General features: G+C 32.1%; 2 protein-coding genes across 2 annotated transcripts; one reads left to right on the forward strand and one right to left on the reverse strand.

The window, feature by feature from the left end:
- Nucleotides 1-302: 302 nt before the first annotated feature.
- On the reverse strand, nucleotides 303-1,173 carry LOC108201494 (protein indeterminate-domain 12-like). Its single transcript, XM_017369775.2, has 2 exons — nucleotides 896-1,173; nucleotides 303-693 (listed from the first exon to the last, which is right to left on the reverse strand). The coding sequence occupies exons 1-2, from the start codon at nucleotides 1,171-1,173 to the stop codon at nucleotides 303-305; spliced, it is 669 nt and encodes a 222-aa protein (XP_017225264.2).
- Nucleotides 1,174-4,680: 3,507 nt separating this feature from the next.
- Nucleotides 4,681-7,906, forward strand: LOC108201495 (protein indeterminate-domain 12-like). Its single transcript, XM_017369776.2, has 3 exons — nucleotides 4,681-4,855; nucleotides 5,050-5,446; nucleotides 6,886-7,906. The coding sequence occupies exons 1-3, from the start codon at nucleotides 4,681-4,683 to the stop codon at nucleotides 7,904-7,906; spliced, it is 1,593 nt and encodes a 530-aa protein (XP_017225265.2).
- Nucleotides 7,907-13,941: the final 6,035 nt, after the last annotated feature.

Raw genomic sequence — 13,941 nt, forward strand, 5'->3', positions numbered from 1 at the left:
AGACTTTCTATTTCTATTATCCATTCTGAGTAGGACATTTGCTTAGGAATAACTCACAAAGATAAAGAGAAATAATTAAATTCATTTTATTTCACTGTAAGGCTGTTTAGCTGGGAGTATATGTTTACCGAGAGGAAAATGCATAGTGTACATAATTCTGTACAAAATTTTGTACATAATGATATGTTGTGAATTTTATTGGAATGCCCCAATTAAAACATTTCACCTAAATTGCCACATCATATATAAATTTTTTGTACACAATTATGAGCACGTATCACTACGTTTACTAAAACCCCTTCTTAAGACTTGTTCAGATTGTTGTACGTTTCTACTCCAAAGGTGATGCCACCACCATTCATGCCATCTCCCAAAGCTCCCCCATATGTATTAACCTTCATTCCATCAGACCAAGAGCTCCTCATGCTCTTCACAAGAGCTACATTATTGGAATCACATCCTGTCAGGGAAGCCTCGTGTAGAAGAGCTGTGGCCGATAACTGAGGAGCAGGGGTACTATTTAGAATATTACACGCAGAAACCTCATCACCAGTATTTATCATCAAACCACTAAATGAACTGGTAATGTTGAGATTCAGTTCATTCTGAGGGCAGTTCAAGTGGCAGCGCCGCCCTTGAAACCAACACGAAACATTTTGCTTGGTGTTGTGTAGCCTGGGAAGCCATGAATCCCTGAATAACTAACATTGACAACTTGTTTATTAATTAAAGAGAGCGGTCAATAGATCACAAGCAGAGATAAACAAGTTAAATAAAACCATTTAAACAGAATTATGATTAATACCTGTGAGCATGTAATTATAAAACAAAATTTATGAATCAAAGAGGGATTATTGGTATAATTATCACCTAAAGAAGGTAGTTCCACATTCACATTTGTAATTCTTGGTTCCACAGACCACAGATCTTATCATGAGCCTTCCAGTCAGCGTGCACTGCGTACTTCTTCTTGCACTTATGGCAAGATAATTTTTTTTCACCATGTTTTCGAAAGAAATGCTTCTTAATTGCAGTCAGATCTCCAAGAGCCATTGACGGATGGTGATGGACACAACCAAGTTCAGGGCAAATGTAAATCTTTTTCTTGATTTCATGGTTTACTTTTCTTTCGAGCTTCCCGGGTATACTGTGTCCTGTTCTTTGAAGCTGCATGTTTTGTTCCCTTTTTTCCAGCTTCGAGGGTATATTATATCTTCTTCATAATATGAGTAAAATTAATTTGGTTGATTAATTGTTGATTAGTAGAGCCATTTTATAACCGACTTCCTCACTTTTAAAACTTATTTCAATAAATTTACTAATATATTTTTAAAAGTTTAATATTACCACTACTTCATTATCTATTATTCCAAATTTTTTATTTTGTATGTAATTATTGAATATTTTTTTAATTAAATATTTTTTTAATGAAAATATATTGACTTCTACATATGACCTTCTTATTTAAGTTTAGTTTTAAACGAATTAATTATTTAATATGTATTGTCTGCATACATCTTCCCTATCAATCTTGTGTTTAAAGTGAGATACATTGAGCGCCTTTGATTTGGTTTAGAAATACAAAATATGGATCCTAAAATTTAATATGCCTCTCATATATTCTAAAACAAGTCCAATAGACGTGCTAAAAGTTCGTTATAGTTATAATATAATAAAGCATCCGATGAAAATATACACGATGCGATGACTTGGTTTCAAAATAAACATGCTATACTTGGTGTTAAATATAAAACCAAGTATGGATGTTGCTATATTTGTCCGATAAGCATAGAAGTGGAAAAATTGAGAGAAATAATAAATTAGATACTTTTTGTTTCATATAATTTTAAAAAGAGTAATTTACACTTTGTCGCGTTTCTAACAAATAGGAAGTGGCTGGACAGAAGGAGACAAGGTAAGGACTTGAGCGGAAGATGTGTAAGGGGGGGAGGTTGAGGTGATGGTTGTTTTTTCTTTTATGGTTGTTAGGCGGCGGTGCCGCTTAACATCGATAACAGAAAAGAAAGGAAGGAGGTCAAATTGAAGGAGACAATTAATTGATATTACTACTATACCCTTGGTTTCCTTAACGTTAACGGTCCATCAAAACGGCGGATGGTCAAAAAAATGCAAAGTGAGGTGAGAATTAAAAAGTGGGGTGTGTTCTGATAAGAAAAATTATTTAAGATCAATTCGAAAAAGCCCTCATAGTTACGTGGTGCAAAGTGTAATTTACTCCTTAAAAAATGACTGAAAAATTACTTAAATATAGATTATTTGATCTTGTTCTGAATCTATATATAATAGAAATTTTATTTTGACATCACAATTCATTTTTCAACATTAAAAAACACATTTATAGATTTAATTGTTCAAAAGAAAAGGATTCACATAGAAGAGAGGTGCTTTACGCCTCCCTGCATGGCCCGTATCAGCCGGCTCTTTCTTTTGCAATACTTAAAAATGAAGCTTATGGCCAATATAAAAATAACTATAAGTATTTTACAGTATCTCCAAAAGACCCTTAAATGAGCTCTTACATTGAAATTTGAGGAGGGAGAAAGAATTTGCTGCTTCAAGCGATTCTTAGTAGCTCTTCAAATCACTAAGAGTCTCATATTTCTCTCTCGTCTCTCCTCTAAGTTAAGAGCCGTTACATAAATCTTAACTTATTTTTTTACAATAAAATATTCATTTCCAATTGATACGTACCCCAAAATTTTTTACCAATTTTTTTTTACCAAATGATATGGCAGACACATGGAAGATTGTGATTGATGTATATACAAGGGAGTCCTAGCATTTTCCTAAAGTTCAAACAAGAATAAAATATAAACTCGAGAGCAAGTATAAAGATGTTGGATTTGATACTTTTAAATTTGTATTACTCCTTCCGTCTCAATTTATAAGTCTTTTTTGGGAAAAAAATCTGTCCCAAAATACTTGTCCCTCTCTTCATTCAATACAAATTTATCTATATATTAATTGTGACTTTTTTGAAACTCAACATTATTCTCATTTCTCAATGCACTAAATCCCTATATTTATTGTGATTTTTTTGAAACTCAACTCTATTCTCACTTATCAATGCACTAATTAATGTTAGGGGTGAAAACGAGTCGAATAGGTACGAACAACACTATGGTCGGATTTGGCTCGAATATATAATTACTCGTTCGAATTCGGTCCGGATTCGAACTAAAATTATATAAGTTTGTTCAGATTCGACTCGAGTTCGAATATCAATATTCGTATATGATCCGGCTCGGCTCGAATGGATACCAAATTACTCATTTTTGTATATGCGTATTCAAATTTGTAGAAGATAATTAAAAAATTAAAATACTCAAATAATTATCTACTATAATTAAAGTGAAATCATTTGTAGAGTATTATATTAATATAAATATTATTTATATGATGTTTGTTATACATAATAATATACAGGATTTACGAATTCGATTCGAGTATCTTTATTGAATATGTATATTCGAGTACTCTTAATTTTGTCGAACTACTCTAAATAAATATGTCCGAGTACTAGAATGGTAGGATTCGACTCGGTATTCGTTCGAAATATAAAACCGGATTCGAATTCGCTCATTTTTCAGACGAATACGAATTATATTCGTTTTTAACGAGTCGAATCCGAGTTCGAACCCGGATTACTCGGATTCGTTTTCAGCCCTAATTAATGTTAAATGAGATAAAATTATATTCAACCAACTTTTTTCTTAGTATGCGTGCTTATTCCAAAAGAGATCTATAAATTGAGATGGAGGGAGTAACTTACTAGGAATTGAATATTTTATATTATATTTAAGAGTTAACTAAGAAGCGTTTGAAGATGTTTTTTAACACCATTACTTCTTCTGTCCCATGTCCTTTTACATTTTTCTTGGCACGCATTTTAAGGCTTCTATAAGATATATTTTCATAATATATATTTTAAATTTGTTTTTTTTAATAAAAATTTGACGTTTAAATTTTTATTAAAAAAAAGTTAAAAATACGTTATAAAATTATAATTTCCAAGCATCTGCGAAGAGTGTACCAGTCATGCAGTTACAGTCTCATACGTTACACTGTGTAACGGGCGGACGGAGAAATCGAGAACAAACACAATCTGGTAGGAACAAATGACACCAAAAGAATTTGCTTAAAACGTCAGTGGGACCGGATATCTTAAAAAAGGTAAGTGGGACCCTCAGCATATGTCCAAACCAGGTGCGTAAATACACAGCTCATCACCACCTTCCTCTTTATCAGTTTCATTTTACCCTTTTTCATCTAAGAAAATTATCATAACTAAAATTTGAAATGATATTTTGAATAGATAATACTTTTAATAAATAGTCAGAATCTATCAATTTAAATATTTTTGATTTTTAATAAACATACTTAAAGTATTAAAAAAATCATATATAGACATATTCGATTTATTAAAATTTATACCATATATTATACATGCATATACATATTACTTTAGAAATTCAGTTTAATAAAATAGTTTAGAAACTTATTGTAGAGACTTCATAACCCGGGTCAAGTAATCATGGTTAAAATGGTCTCTCACCCTTGTCTTTTATTGAGATATATTAACATACTTGATGTGAGGGTTTGTATGCTTTTTCATTCAGACTAAGGAAATCAACTTTAATTTCTGAAAAAACCTAGAAAATGGCTGCTTCTTCATCTGCAACCCTGTTTGGACTCAAAGAAGAGGCGCTTAAGAACTTCCATCATGAACAACTTGAGCATTCATCAGCAGAAGGAGCTGCTCCTGTAGTGGCTTCTTCTACGCCCTCAGCCGCGGCTTCTCAGAGAAGAAAGAGAAACCATCCCGGAAATCCTAGTAAGATCTTCTATATATGTGTGTGTGGATATGTGATTCCATTTTTTTTTTCATTGTTATCTTTTTTTAAGGGTATATTAGAATTAATCAAGAGTCTTCTAGTTAAGAAACCCTTACTTGGAAATGTGAAATAAATGAAGAATTTGTAAAATGGTTTTTAATTGTTTTTATCCGTTTTTTGATATAAATGACAGGTCCTGATGCTGAGGTTATAGCCCTCTCTCCGGACACTCTAGGGGCTACAAACCGGTTTATGTGTGAGGCGTGCGATAAGGGTTTTAAAAGGGAGCAGAACTTGCAGCTTCACAGAAGAGGACACAATCTTCCCTGGAAGCTCAAGCAAAAGACAAGCCATGAATTCAAGAAAAAGGTTTACATCTGCCCTGAACCTGATTGTGTCCATCACGATCCCTCACGGGCTCTTGGAGATTTGACCGGAATTAAGAAGCATTTCTTTCGGAAACATGGCGAAAAAAAATTCATTTGTGATAAGTGTAACAAGGCATACGCGGTGCACTCTGACTGGAAGGCTCACCATAAGACTTGTGGTACAAAGGACTACATATGTAAATGTGGTACTACCTTCTCCAGGTGATGGCTATACCACAGATCTCCATTTAATTTATAAATTTTAATTCTTTACATGCTCAATATTGGTGTTAATTGAAATCCTGTTAGGTATATAAATCCTGTGTTGCTTTTTGTTTTGTTTGTGATCTGCTGAACTGATGCGCTTATACTTACTAGAATTCATTAATGATGATTTTGATTCAGCAGCGATCTTTGATTAAATTTCTTGCTATTTCACAATTAATCTTTACATGTCCATTTAGTCCTGAATTGTTTTTATATCAGAACATCTTCCAACTGACATACATATGAATTTATTGACAGAACCTTTAATTGTCTTTGTCTTTTTCTTTCACTTCATTGTTAGTTTATGCTTACATTTAACAATTTTTTTTTATATCAAAACATCTTTCGAACTGTAAATATAGATTTACAAACCTATTTCATCCCTTTATTTTTTTACTCCATTTCTCATATTTGGTACCCAAAGCTAGTGACAAGATTTTGTAATATACTACTTTCAAATTAATATTATTTTATAAGTTTTGAAAGCTGTATTTTCATTTTCATCTTCGACAATTGTGCTTTGTAATTTAAAATTGTACAATTACAATATATAAACCCGCAAGTATATAATTCAAAATTTACTGTTTATAATTTAATTTTAACATTATTTTATTTATAATTTAGTATTGTTCAATGTTTTTTTCAAGTAAGGAATTCTATCATATTGTATAGTATCAAGAGTCGACTAAATGTTATCACCTGATTAATTATATTTTCCTACATAGGCTTAAAGGTTATTTTAGATTAAAAATGGGTATGAGAAATAATAAATATTTTTGTTATCTATTTGTAAATATTTTTCTAATATTAATATTTAATGATGTGATTTGTTTTATGAATTTTGAATTATATATTTCATTTTCAATATATCTTTGTTACAAAATGATAATATCATTTACCTTGTATAAGTGTATTCCCGCTTGTGTTTGTCTTAAAGAAAATAGATTAGATGGGTTAAATTTGATTTGTGTTTCTCGTGATGTTCAAGTCTTTGTGTTAAAATATTAGAATTAACAAAAGGTTAATATCTCTGGCAATATTTATATAATTTTTTTTATCACGAAATATATGTATGTTTGATTATTATAGTTTAGTATATATGTATATTTATCACTAAATATTTTTTTACAATAAGATTTAGTTGTGTTTTTCATTAATTTTACCTTATAGATAACTAACTATAACCTAGCTGGGTCTACAAACCCTATCTCCCGCAAGAGAAACAAGAGCTCAACCACTTGTTGGCGGGTTTTTGTTTTTCATTATTTATGCGCACAAAGTTTTCATGTACTTAATTTTATTTGTTGCTTGAATTAAGTGTGTAAAGTTTTCATTATTTATGCATACATGATACATCAACCGTGATTTGAAGATTATATAATGCCTTGTTGCAGGAGTGACAGATTTCTCTTTCACCGTTCATTCTGTGAGCCACTTGCTGAAGAGGTGGCTAGGCATAGCATTCTTGCAAATGCTACTAGCCCTGCCACCACTGCAGGCTCATTGATTCCAGGCAACCATCAGCAACTTCCTTCTCTGTTTGGAACTAATTCATTTACTAGCCTCTTATTAGGACAATCCGTGGGATCTGATTTTCAGTCCTTTCAGCCACCAAACAGCAGGCTTCTCCAACCCGTTCCGGAACCAAAACTGAATTTTCCCAGAGACACTGATTTTTCTGGGACTCATGGATTTCCAAGCTACATCGCGCCTAGCAACATGTTTAATCTTGGGTTTGATGGGGATGATGACCTTAACAGTCCTGAAAATGACCTGGATCTTGCAATGAACGGCTCATTAACTGGTTTGATGATGAATGCTGGGGCTTCTACTTACGACATTCTGAATGGTGCCCCTTCTACTCAGTTTTCAGCCACTGCACTTCTTCAAAAGACGACGCTGGCAGGAGGTAGTTCCAGCAATGTAACCCTGATGAATAGCATGGGGAGCACTTTGTCTGGTGGATTGAAGTTAGATAACTATGGGGGAGCTTTGGGAGATCGAATGAGTGGTGGTGGCAGAGGTGGTGGGAGTACCTTTCCAGCTGATATGTACAACAATCAGAATGGGAGTGGTGGAGGTACCCGAGGATATAGAAGTGGCATGGAATACTTTTGTGATCAGGTGAATGCTCCATATGGAGAAATGATGTACAATGGGAAGACTGCTGATGGAATATTGGTTGGTGAGCAGAATAATAATGCTGCTATGGTGGAGCCACAGATGATGTTTGGCAGGGAGTATGGTGAGAATCATACAAGGGATTTTTTTGGCATGCGAAATGGGATGAGGACTGGAGGTGGGATGGTGGCTGATTACAGTGTCAATGGAAGTGGGACCAAGTCGCCGGACAGCAAAGCTAACACATCAGCTGAGGCCAGGCCTTTTGTTCCTAGACGCCGCGGGGGTTTTTAAACCACCCATGCTTGGGGCAGGTCTCTCTCTCTCTCTCTATCTCTCTCTCTCTCTCTCTCGCTCTCTCCCTCCTTCCCTCCCTCCCTCCCTCCCTCCCCTTCTCCCTCTCTCTCTCTCTCTCTCCCTCTCCCTCTCTCTCAGTTTGCAATCATATCATTGTCTTTGTAGACACTTTAGCAGAAACTCTAATGATCTGTTTAAATGGAGGCTAGAAATATGAATATCTACACACATACATATCATATGTAGACCAAGGGCCACCTGTGGTATATTTTGAAGATAAGGCTTCTATTTTCGAATACTTTAACAAGGAATTGAGATTCTAACGATCAGGAGAATATTTTGAAATCAAATTATTGAAACATAACTATTCTATTTCCCATATGCCATCATATATAAATTTGATACAATATATCTGAATATGTGTGAAGTTGCTTACTGTAAGTATTTTGCAGGAGATCCAACATGGCTGAGGCAGATACATGGAGTTACTTCTACCGATCCTTGGATCTCTTCCCTGGAGCAAATTGAACAGGGAGCAGAAAGCCATCATTAGTTTCCTTTTATATTGAATAAAACTTTGGGATATTTATGTTTTTATTTCCGTTATTCAACTTTCAACCTGATTAATAATCGAATGCATGCTAGAATTTTAAACCTGTATGGTGGAAAGTTTATTTAAGTATGCTGATGTAGACTCTTAATTCTAAAGGCTTCCCCGAATGCATGCTAGAATTTTAAACCTGTATGGCTTTTCTAATTGTTTTGTCTGGGGTTTTATGGTGATCCAGTGCTTTCAGTTAGAGCACAATTAGGGAGTTGCTACGATAAATAGAGAGTTTAGGCTGGCTGGATTTTTGGGGTAACTAAAACAGAAACAGAACTATATATCCCGAGGAAAAAAATCAAGGACTAGAACACTTTTTGTTTATTTCTTATGTCTCAGCTCTGCTGATACAACCTGGAAAGAATTACAACAAAAGGGCCACAACTTATTACAATCATGGTTACTTATAATTATTCCTTTTGCTGCATTTCATGTTTCCATACATTTACCTATACGAGCAGATTTCTCTATATTTTACTGACTCAACATTGCAAGTTAATTTAGTTTAAACCAACAATATTGCTTCCCCTAAATTAAACTTGCTTCGTAGTCCCAGGCCTTTAACATTTGTCATGTACACTCTTCTGCATAGTGGCTTGGTGAAAATATCTGATTGTTTGTCTTACGGCATCCTTCCATGAAGAACTAGATCTTTTGCTACCAAAATATGAGATTTGTTGTCACAGTATAGAATAGTTGGCATATTCTATTTTCTCTTAAGACTTTCCAAAATATCCTGCATATGATTTAGCCACTGATTCTGCTTCCGTAGGAGAAAGTGTCACTAGTAACAAGATGAAATACATAAGAAGAGGTGATTTTGTTATCATCTATAATTCTTGGCAAGTCAATATTAGTATAACAGATGTCATTAGCCTCATAAAAAACTCCAGCCGGCCCCATCACCACCGTGACGCAGTACCATCTTCTTACTATTCTTTGCTAGCATTTGAGGGGTTCATTCATAACCCGAACTCCCTTAGAGCCACTTATCTATATGATTCCGGATATATCAACACAATAAATCATTGGTAAACCCAACATTTGCAGCAGCATGACTGCTAGAATACATGCAAATGCCAGTAATACGCCTCTGCATCCATTTTCGGAGCCAAAACTAAAATTTCCCAGAGCCTCTCTGATTTTCAGAGATTCTTGGCTTCCTAGCAACATAGCACAGAGCAACATGTTTGATTTTGGTTTCGATGGCATTGCTAACTTGAACATTCCCCAGATTGACCTGGACCTCAACATTAACAATTCATTAAGTGGTTTGAAGTTGAATGCTATGAGTCTTCCCATTGCAATACTCTAAATAGTACCCCTTCTCCTCAGTTCTCAGCCACTGCTCTTCTTCACAAAGCCAAGCTGACAGGATCTACTTCCAACAATGGTAACTTTGGAATTTTTGATCACTTTATGCTCCAGGTCAGCACCCCCCTCCCCCCAAGATAGTTCTTAGATAATCAATTCTTTTATTTTTTGCATTGTTTTTTGGAGAAACCAAATACTAAAGCTTTTATTTCCAATATGTCATCTAGTTTTTCAGAAAGAATGATTAGGGATCTTGGAGGAGATCCAATGTTGGGAATAGGTGAGACCAGTGGATGTGAACATACATAATGCAATTTAATAGATGTATATTTATTATTCTTATGATAAAATACATAGTATGTAAATTAATATGTAAGGGTTTAAAATTTATATTCTATATCTTTTTGTTTTGGTGCACATTTAGATGGAATTTCCTTGTTAAAAAGCAGATTTTTTTTTGTTCATTAAGAATCAAAAAGTTATCTTAATATACATCCTTAATTATTTTAAGTCATGAAAGCAATTTAAACTAGATTAAGTTTTAATGAATCAACAATTCATTAAGTGGTGTGAAGTTGAATATATGCTGAGTCTTCCCATTGCAATACCCTAAATAGTACCCCGAGTAATGCTAGGCTCTTCTAATTTACAGTTCCTTAACATGTTGTTTTATTTACAAGTTTTGCATCTTAATTTAGAATTTTATCATATTAAATATAAAATAAAGACAAACACACAATAAAAACTTTTATTTTATATGATACAATATATAAAAAAAACAATATATAAATTATATTTTGAACTTTAATATTTTTTATGATTTTTATAAGAGTAGTAGAAAATTAAATATAATTTCATATGATATACATATTTTTGCATAAGTTATTAGGTTCAAATCAACTTGTATAATATTAAAATATTGTATAGAGGAAGAATAATATTATTAATAACATAAACTATTGATGAGATAAAGTAGTTGAAAAATTGGCATATTGTAGTTAAAGTGATTTTAAATTTTATATCTTAGATTGTATTTTTAAAATTTATCATTTTTCCATGTATGCTTTGAAAATTATAATTTTATTATATCCCACTTTTTTTTTTGTACTCCAAAAAAAATTATATAAAAAAATTGACTAAAATAGAGAAAGACTTAAATATTAGTATAAATTTCTCCCACAAATATGAATATTAAAATTATATATGATTTTTATTGTATACAATTTTGGTGAAAAGTCACTAAAACATCCTCCGTCTATTCTGAAGTATTGTGATTTGACTTTTTACTGGTAACTTAAAATATAAAAATACATTTTTATATATTATTTTCAAAGAAAATAATATATAAAAATGTATTTTCTTTTTCACCTCAAATGACTTGTAACAATCAAAACATAATAAGTCCAGTGTATAAAATTATTTTGATACTATAATAAAACTTGTTCTTATTTTTTATAATATAAAATAAAACACTTATATATATGTGTTTTTATGTAACTTTTTGAAATTTTACATTAAAATAGATTTTTTAAGATATCAAATGATATACTCCCTCCGTCCCAAATTAACTGTCCAGTTTGACTTTTTGATGGTCAATTTGACCCAACTTTGACTGAAAAATATGTATATTGAATAATTGAATAAAATTATGAAATATATATCATTGAAAAGATTATCAAATTTATTTTAGAATATATTTTTCAGTATTTTAAAATTGTAAAAGAATAATTTTTAATTTTCAGTCAAAGTTGGGTCAAATTGACCATCAAAAAGTCAAACTGGACAGTTAATTTGGGACGGAGGGAGTAATAGTTAGGACTTGGGAGCATTATAACAAAAAACTCAAAAGTAAAAGAGTCCATGGACTACAGCTGGTCGAAAAAGTACGTCTAGCATTACTCATAGTACCCCTTCTCCTCAGTTTTCAGCCAGTGCTCTTTTTTAAAAAGCCAAGCTGACAGGATCTACTTCCAATAATGGTAACACTGGAATTGGGAACAGTGTGCTGGACAGCTTAGCTTCCACATCAGCTGAAGCCAGGCATTATCTTCGTGGCCAGGGCTCTGGTTAATTTTTCATTACTCTATGCTCCAGGTCAGCAACCCCTCCCCTTGATTTTTTTCCGAGGAAGAATGCTTAGGAATTTTGGGAGAGATATAAGTTGGGAATGAAGAGAGACTGTTTCATGTGAACCTACGTAATGCAAATTTGATTTTATAAATGTATATTTATTATTCTTATGAAAAAGTATCATACTACATAAATATGTTAGAGTCTATGTCCTTTTGTTCCCGTGCACGTTTAGATGGAATTTTCTTATTAAAAAAGCATATAATTTTTGTTTCATAAAGAATTTAAAAGTTATCTTAATTTGCATCCTTAATTATTTTAAATCATGAATCTTTTTAAAATTAACTTAGTTTTAATAAATAAGCTATTTTTATGATTGTTCTTATTTTGTGGTATTTATTGGCAGGTTCAATATTTTGAATTTTTAGAAGAATTTAAATGATCTATCATTTCTTTATATAAAAATATGTTTAAAAAAATTTGAAAAACACAATAATTTTTAGAAAATCAATACCAATCAACATATAAATAAAACTTTTCGATCAACATAAACATGAAAATTCTGAAATTATATATAATTGCAACTTTTAATATATTTAAATTTAATTTTTATTACAAATCTTAATAATATTATTATTAAAAATATTTAAATTAACTTCTCAAATATAATAAAAGTATTGAAATATATATATAATTTTTTTAATTAAGTATTAAAATTATTAATTAGTGTAAAAATAAATGCTCCTGTATTTATCATGGAAGTGGCCGCAAACCGTAACCTATGTTCTGTATTTACGCTATAGAACACATGCAAATGCTATTAATATGACTATATCCATCTTGGGAGCCAAAGCTAAACTTTCTCTGAGTTCATGGTTTTCCTTACGACATAGCACCATTTGTCCTGAACTTAGTTGTGTCCATCATGATCCATCCAGGACTATTCTTTTCTAGATGATATTTATGAGATCTATACATGCTGGATTTGACATAGCACCATTTGCCTTGTCCATCATGATCCATCCCGGACTATTCTTTTCTAGATGATATTGATGAGATCTATACATGCTGGATTTGACATTAAGAGTTAAATACTAAAGAAAGTGAGCTACAACCAAAAAAACTGTGGTAGTTCACAATTAACTATGGACAAAATCAGTATAAAAATGGAGAATGATGGTGATGAGCATGATGTTTAACTGCAATACTCCAATTTGATTAACCATGTATAATGAGAACATGAACCTCTTTATTTGATATTCCAAGAATTTACTAAGAGAAAGGTTCTAATAAAATTATATAATTCAAAGCAAAATATCAATTGTCTAAATATTCAATCTTTTGTGAACTTCTAATTTTGGTGGGGTCAATGCTTCTGAAAGGACACACTTCTCAATCTTGGTTTAGTTAAGTTAAAAAATGGCTTGTGTATTTGAGAATGAAGTATAAAAAAATATAAACGTGTTCAAATAATATACCATGTAGAAAGAGATGAAGATGATACGAGGTGCGCATTTAAGCCTTTTTAATGGAAGTTGAATGAAAAAGAGATAAATGGGTCTATGATATTTCCTATTAACATACTCCCTCTGTCCCTCTCATTTTTTTACGGTTACTTTTTTGGATGTCCCTCTCATTTCTTTACATTACTATAAATAGTAAGTTTTTCTCATTATTACACCATCTCATTTCTTTACATTACTATAAATAATAAGTTTTTCTCATTATTACACCAACTATCTTCCCCTACTATCTCATATTTAACAATATATAAAAACTACTATTACACCCCTACTTTCCTCGACTATCTCAAATCTATTACTCCCTCCGTCCCACAATACATGTCTCTTTTGGAAAAAATTTTTGTCCCACAATACATGTCTACTTTTAGTTTCCAATGCAAATATATTGCAAATATTTCAAAATTACCCTTCTTGAAAGTTGTATAACAATTAATGGAGGTTGAATAAGAGTCTACATTCATGCATTTATTAGGGGTAGAGGTGAGAAAATTTTATCTAATCAATGCTTTCTTAATATGCGT

The sequence above is a fragment of the Daucus carota genome, chromosome 9 (genome assembly GCF_001625215.2).
Source record: "Daucus carota subsp. sativus chromosome 9, DH1 v3.0, whole genome shotgun sequence".
Taxonomy (NCBI): Eukaryota; Viridiplantae; Streptophyta; class Magnoliopsida; order Apiales; family Apiaceae; genus Daucus; species Daucus carota.

Excerpts from the sequence above, each read along its gene's own strand:
- LOC108201494 (XM_017369775.2), bottom strand. The coding sequence starts at position 1,173 with ATGCAGCTTCAAAGAACAGGACACAGTATACCCGGGAAGCTCGAAAGA. Across the intron at positions 694-895 it reads TGGAACCAAGAATTACAAAT|GGATTCATGGCTTCCCAGGC; the intron begins GTGAATGTGGAA and ends TTAGTTATTCAG.
- LOC108201495 (XM_017369776.2), top strand. The coding sequence starts at position 4,681 with ATGGCTGCTTCTTCATCTGCAACCCTGTTTGGACTCAAAGAAGAGGCG. Across the intron at positions 4,856-5,049 it reads AAACCATCCCGGAAATCCTA|GTCCTGATGCTGAGGTTATA; the intron begins GTAAGATCTTCT and ends TATAAATGACAG. Across the intron at positions 5,447-6,885 it reads TGTGGTACTACCTTCTCCAG|GAGTGACAGATTTCTCTTTC; the intron begins GTGATGGCTATA and ends GCCTTGTTGCAG.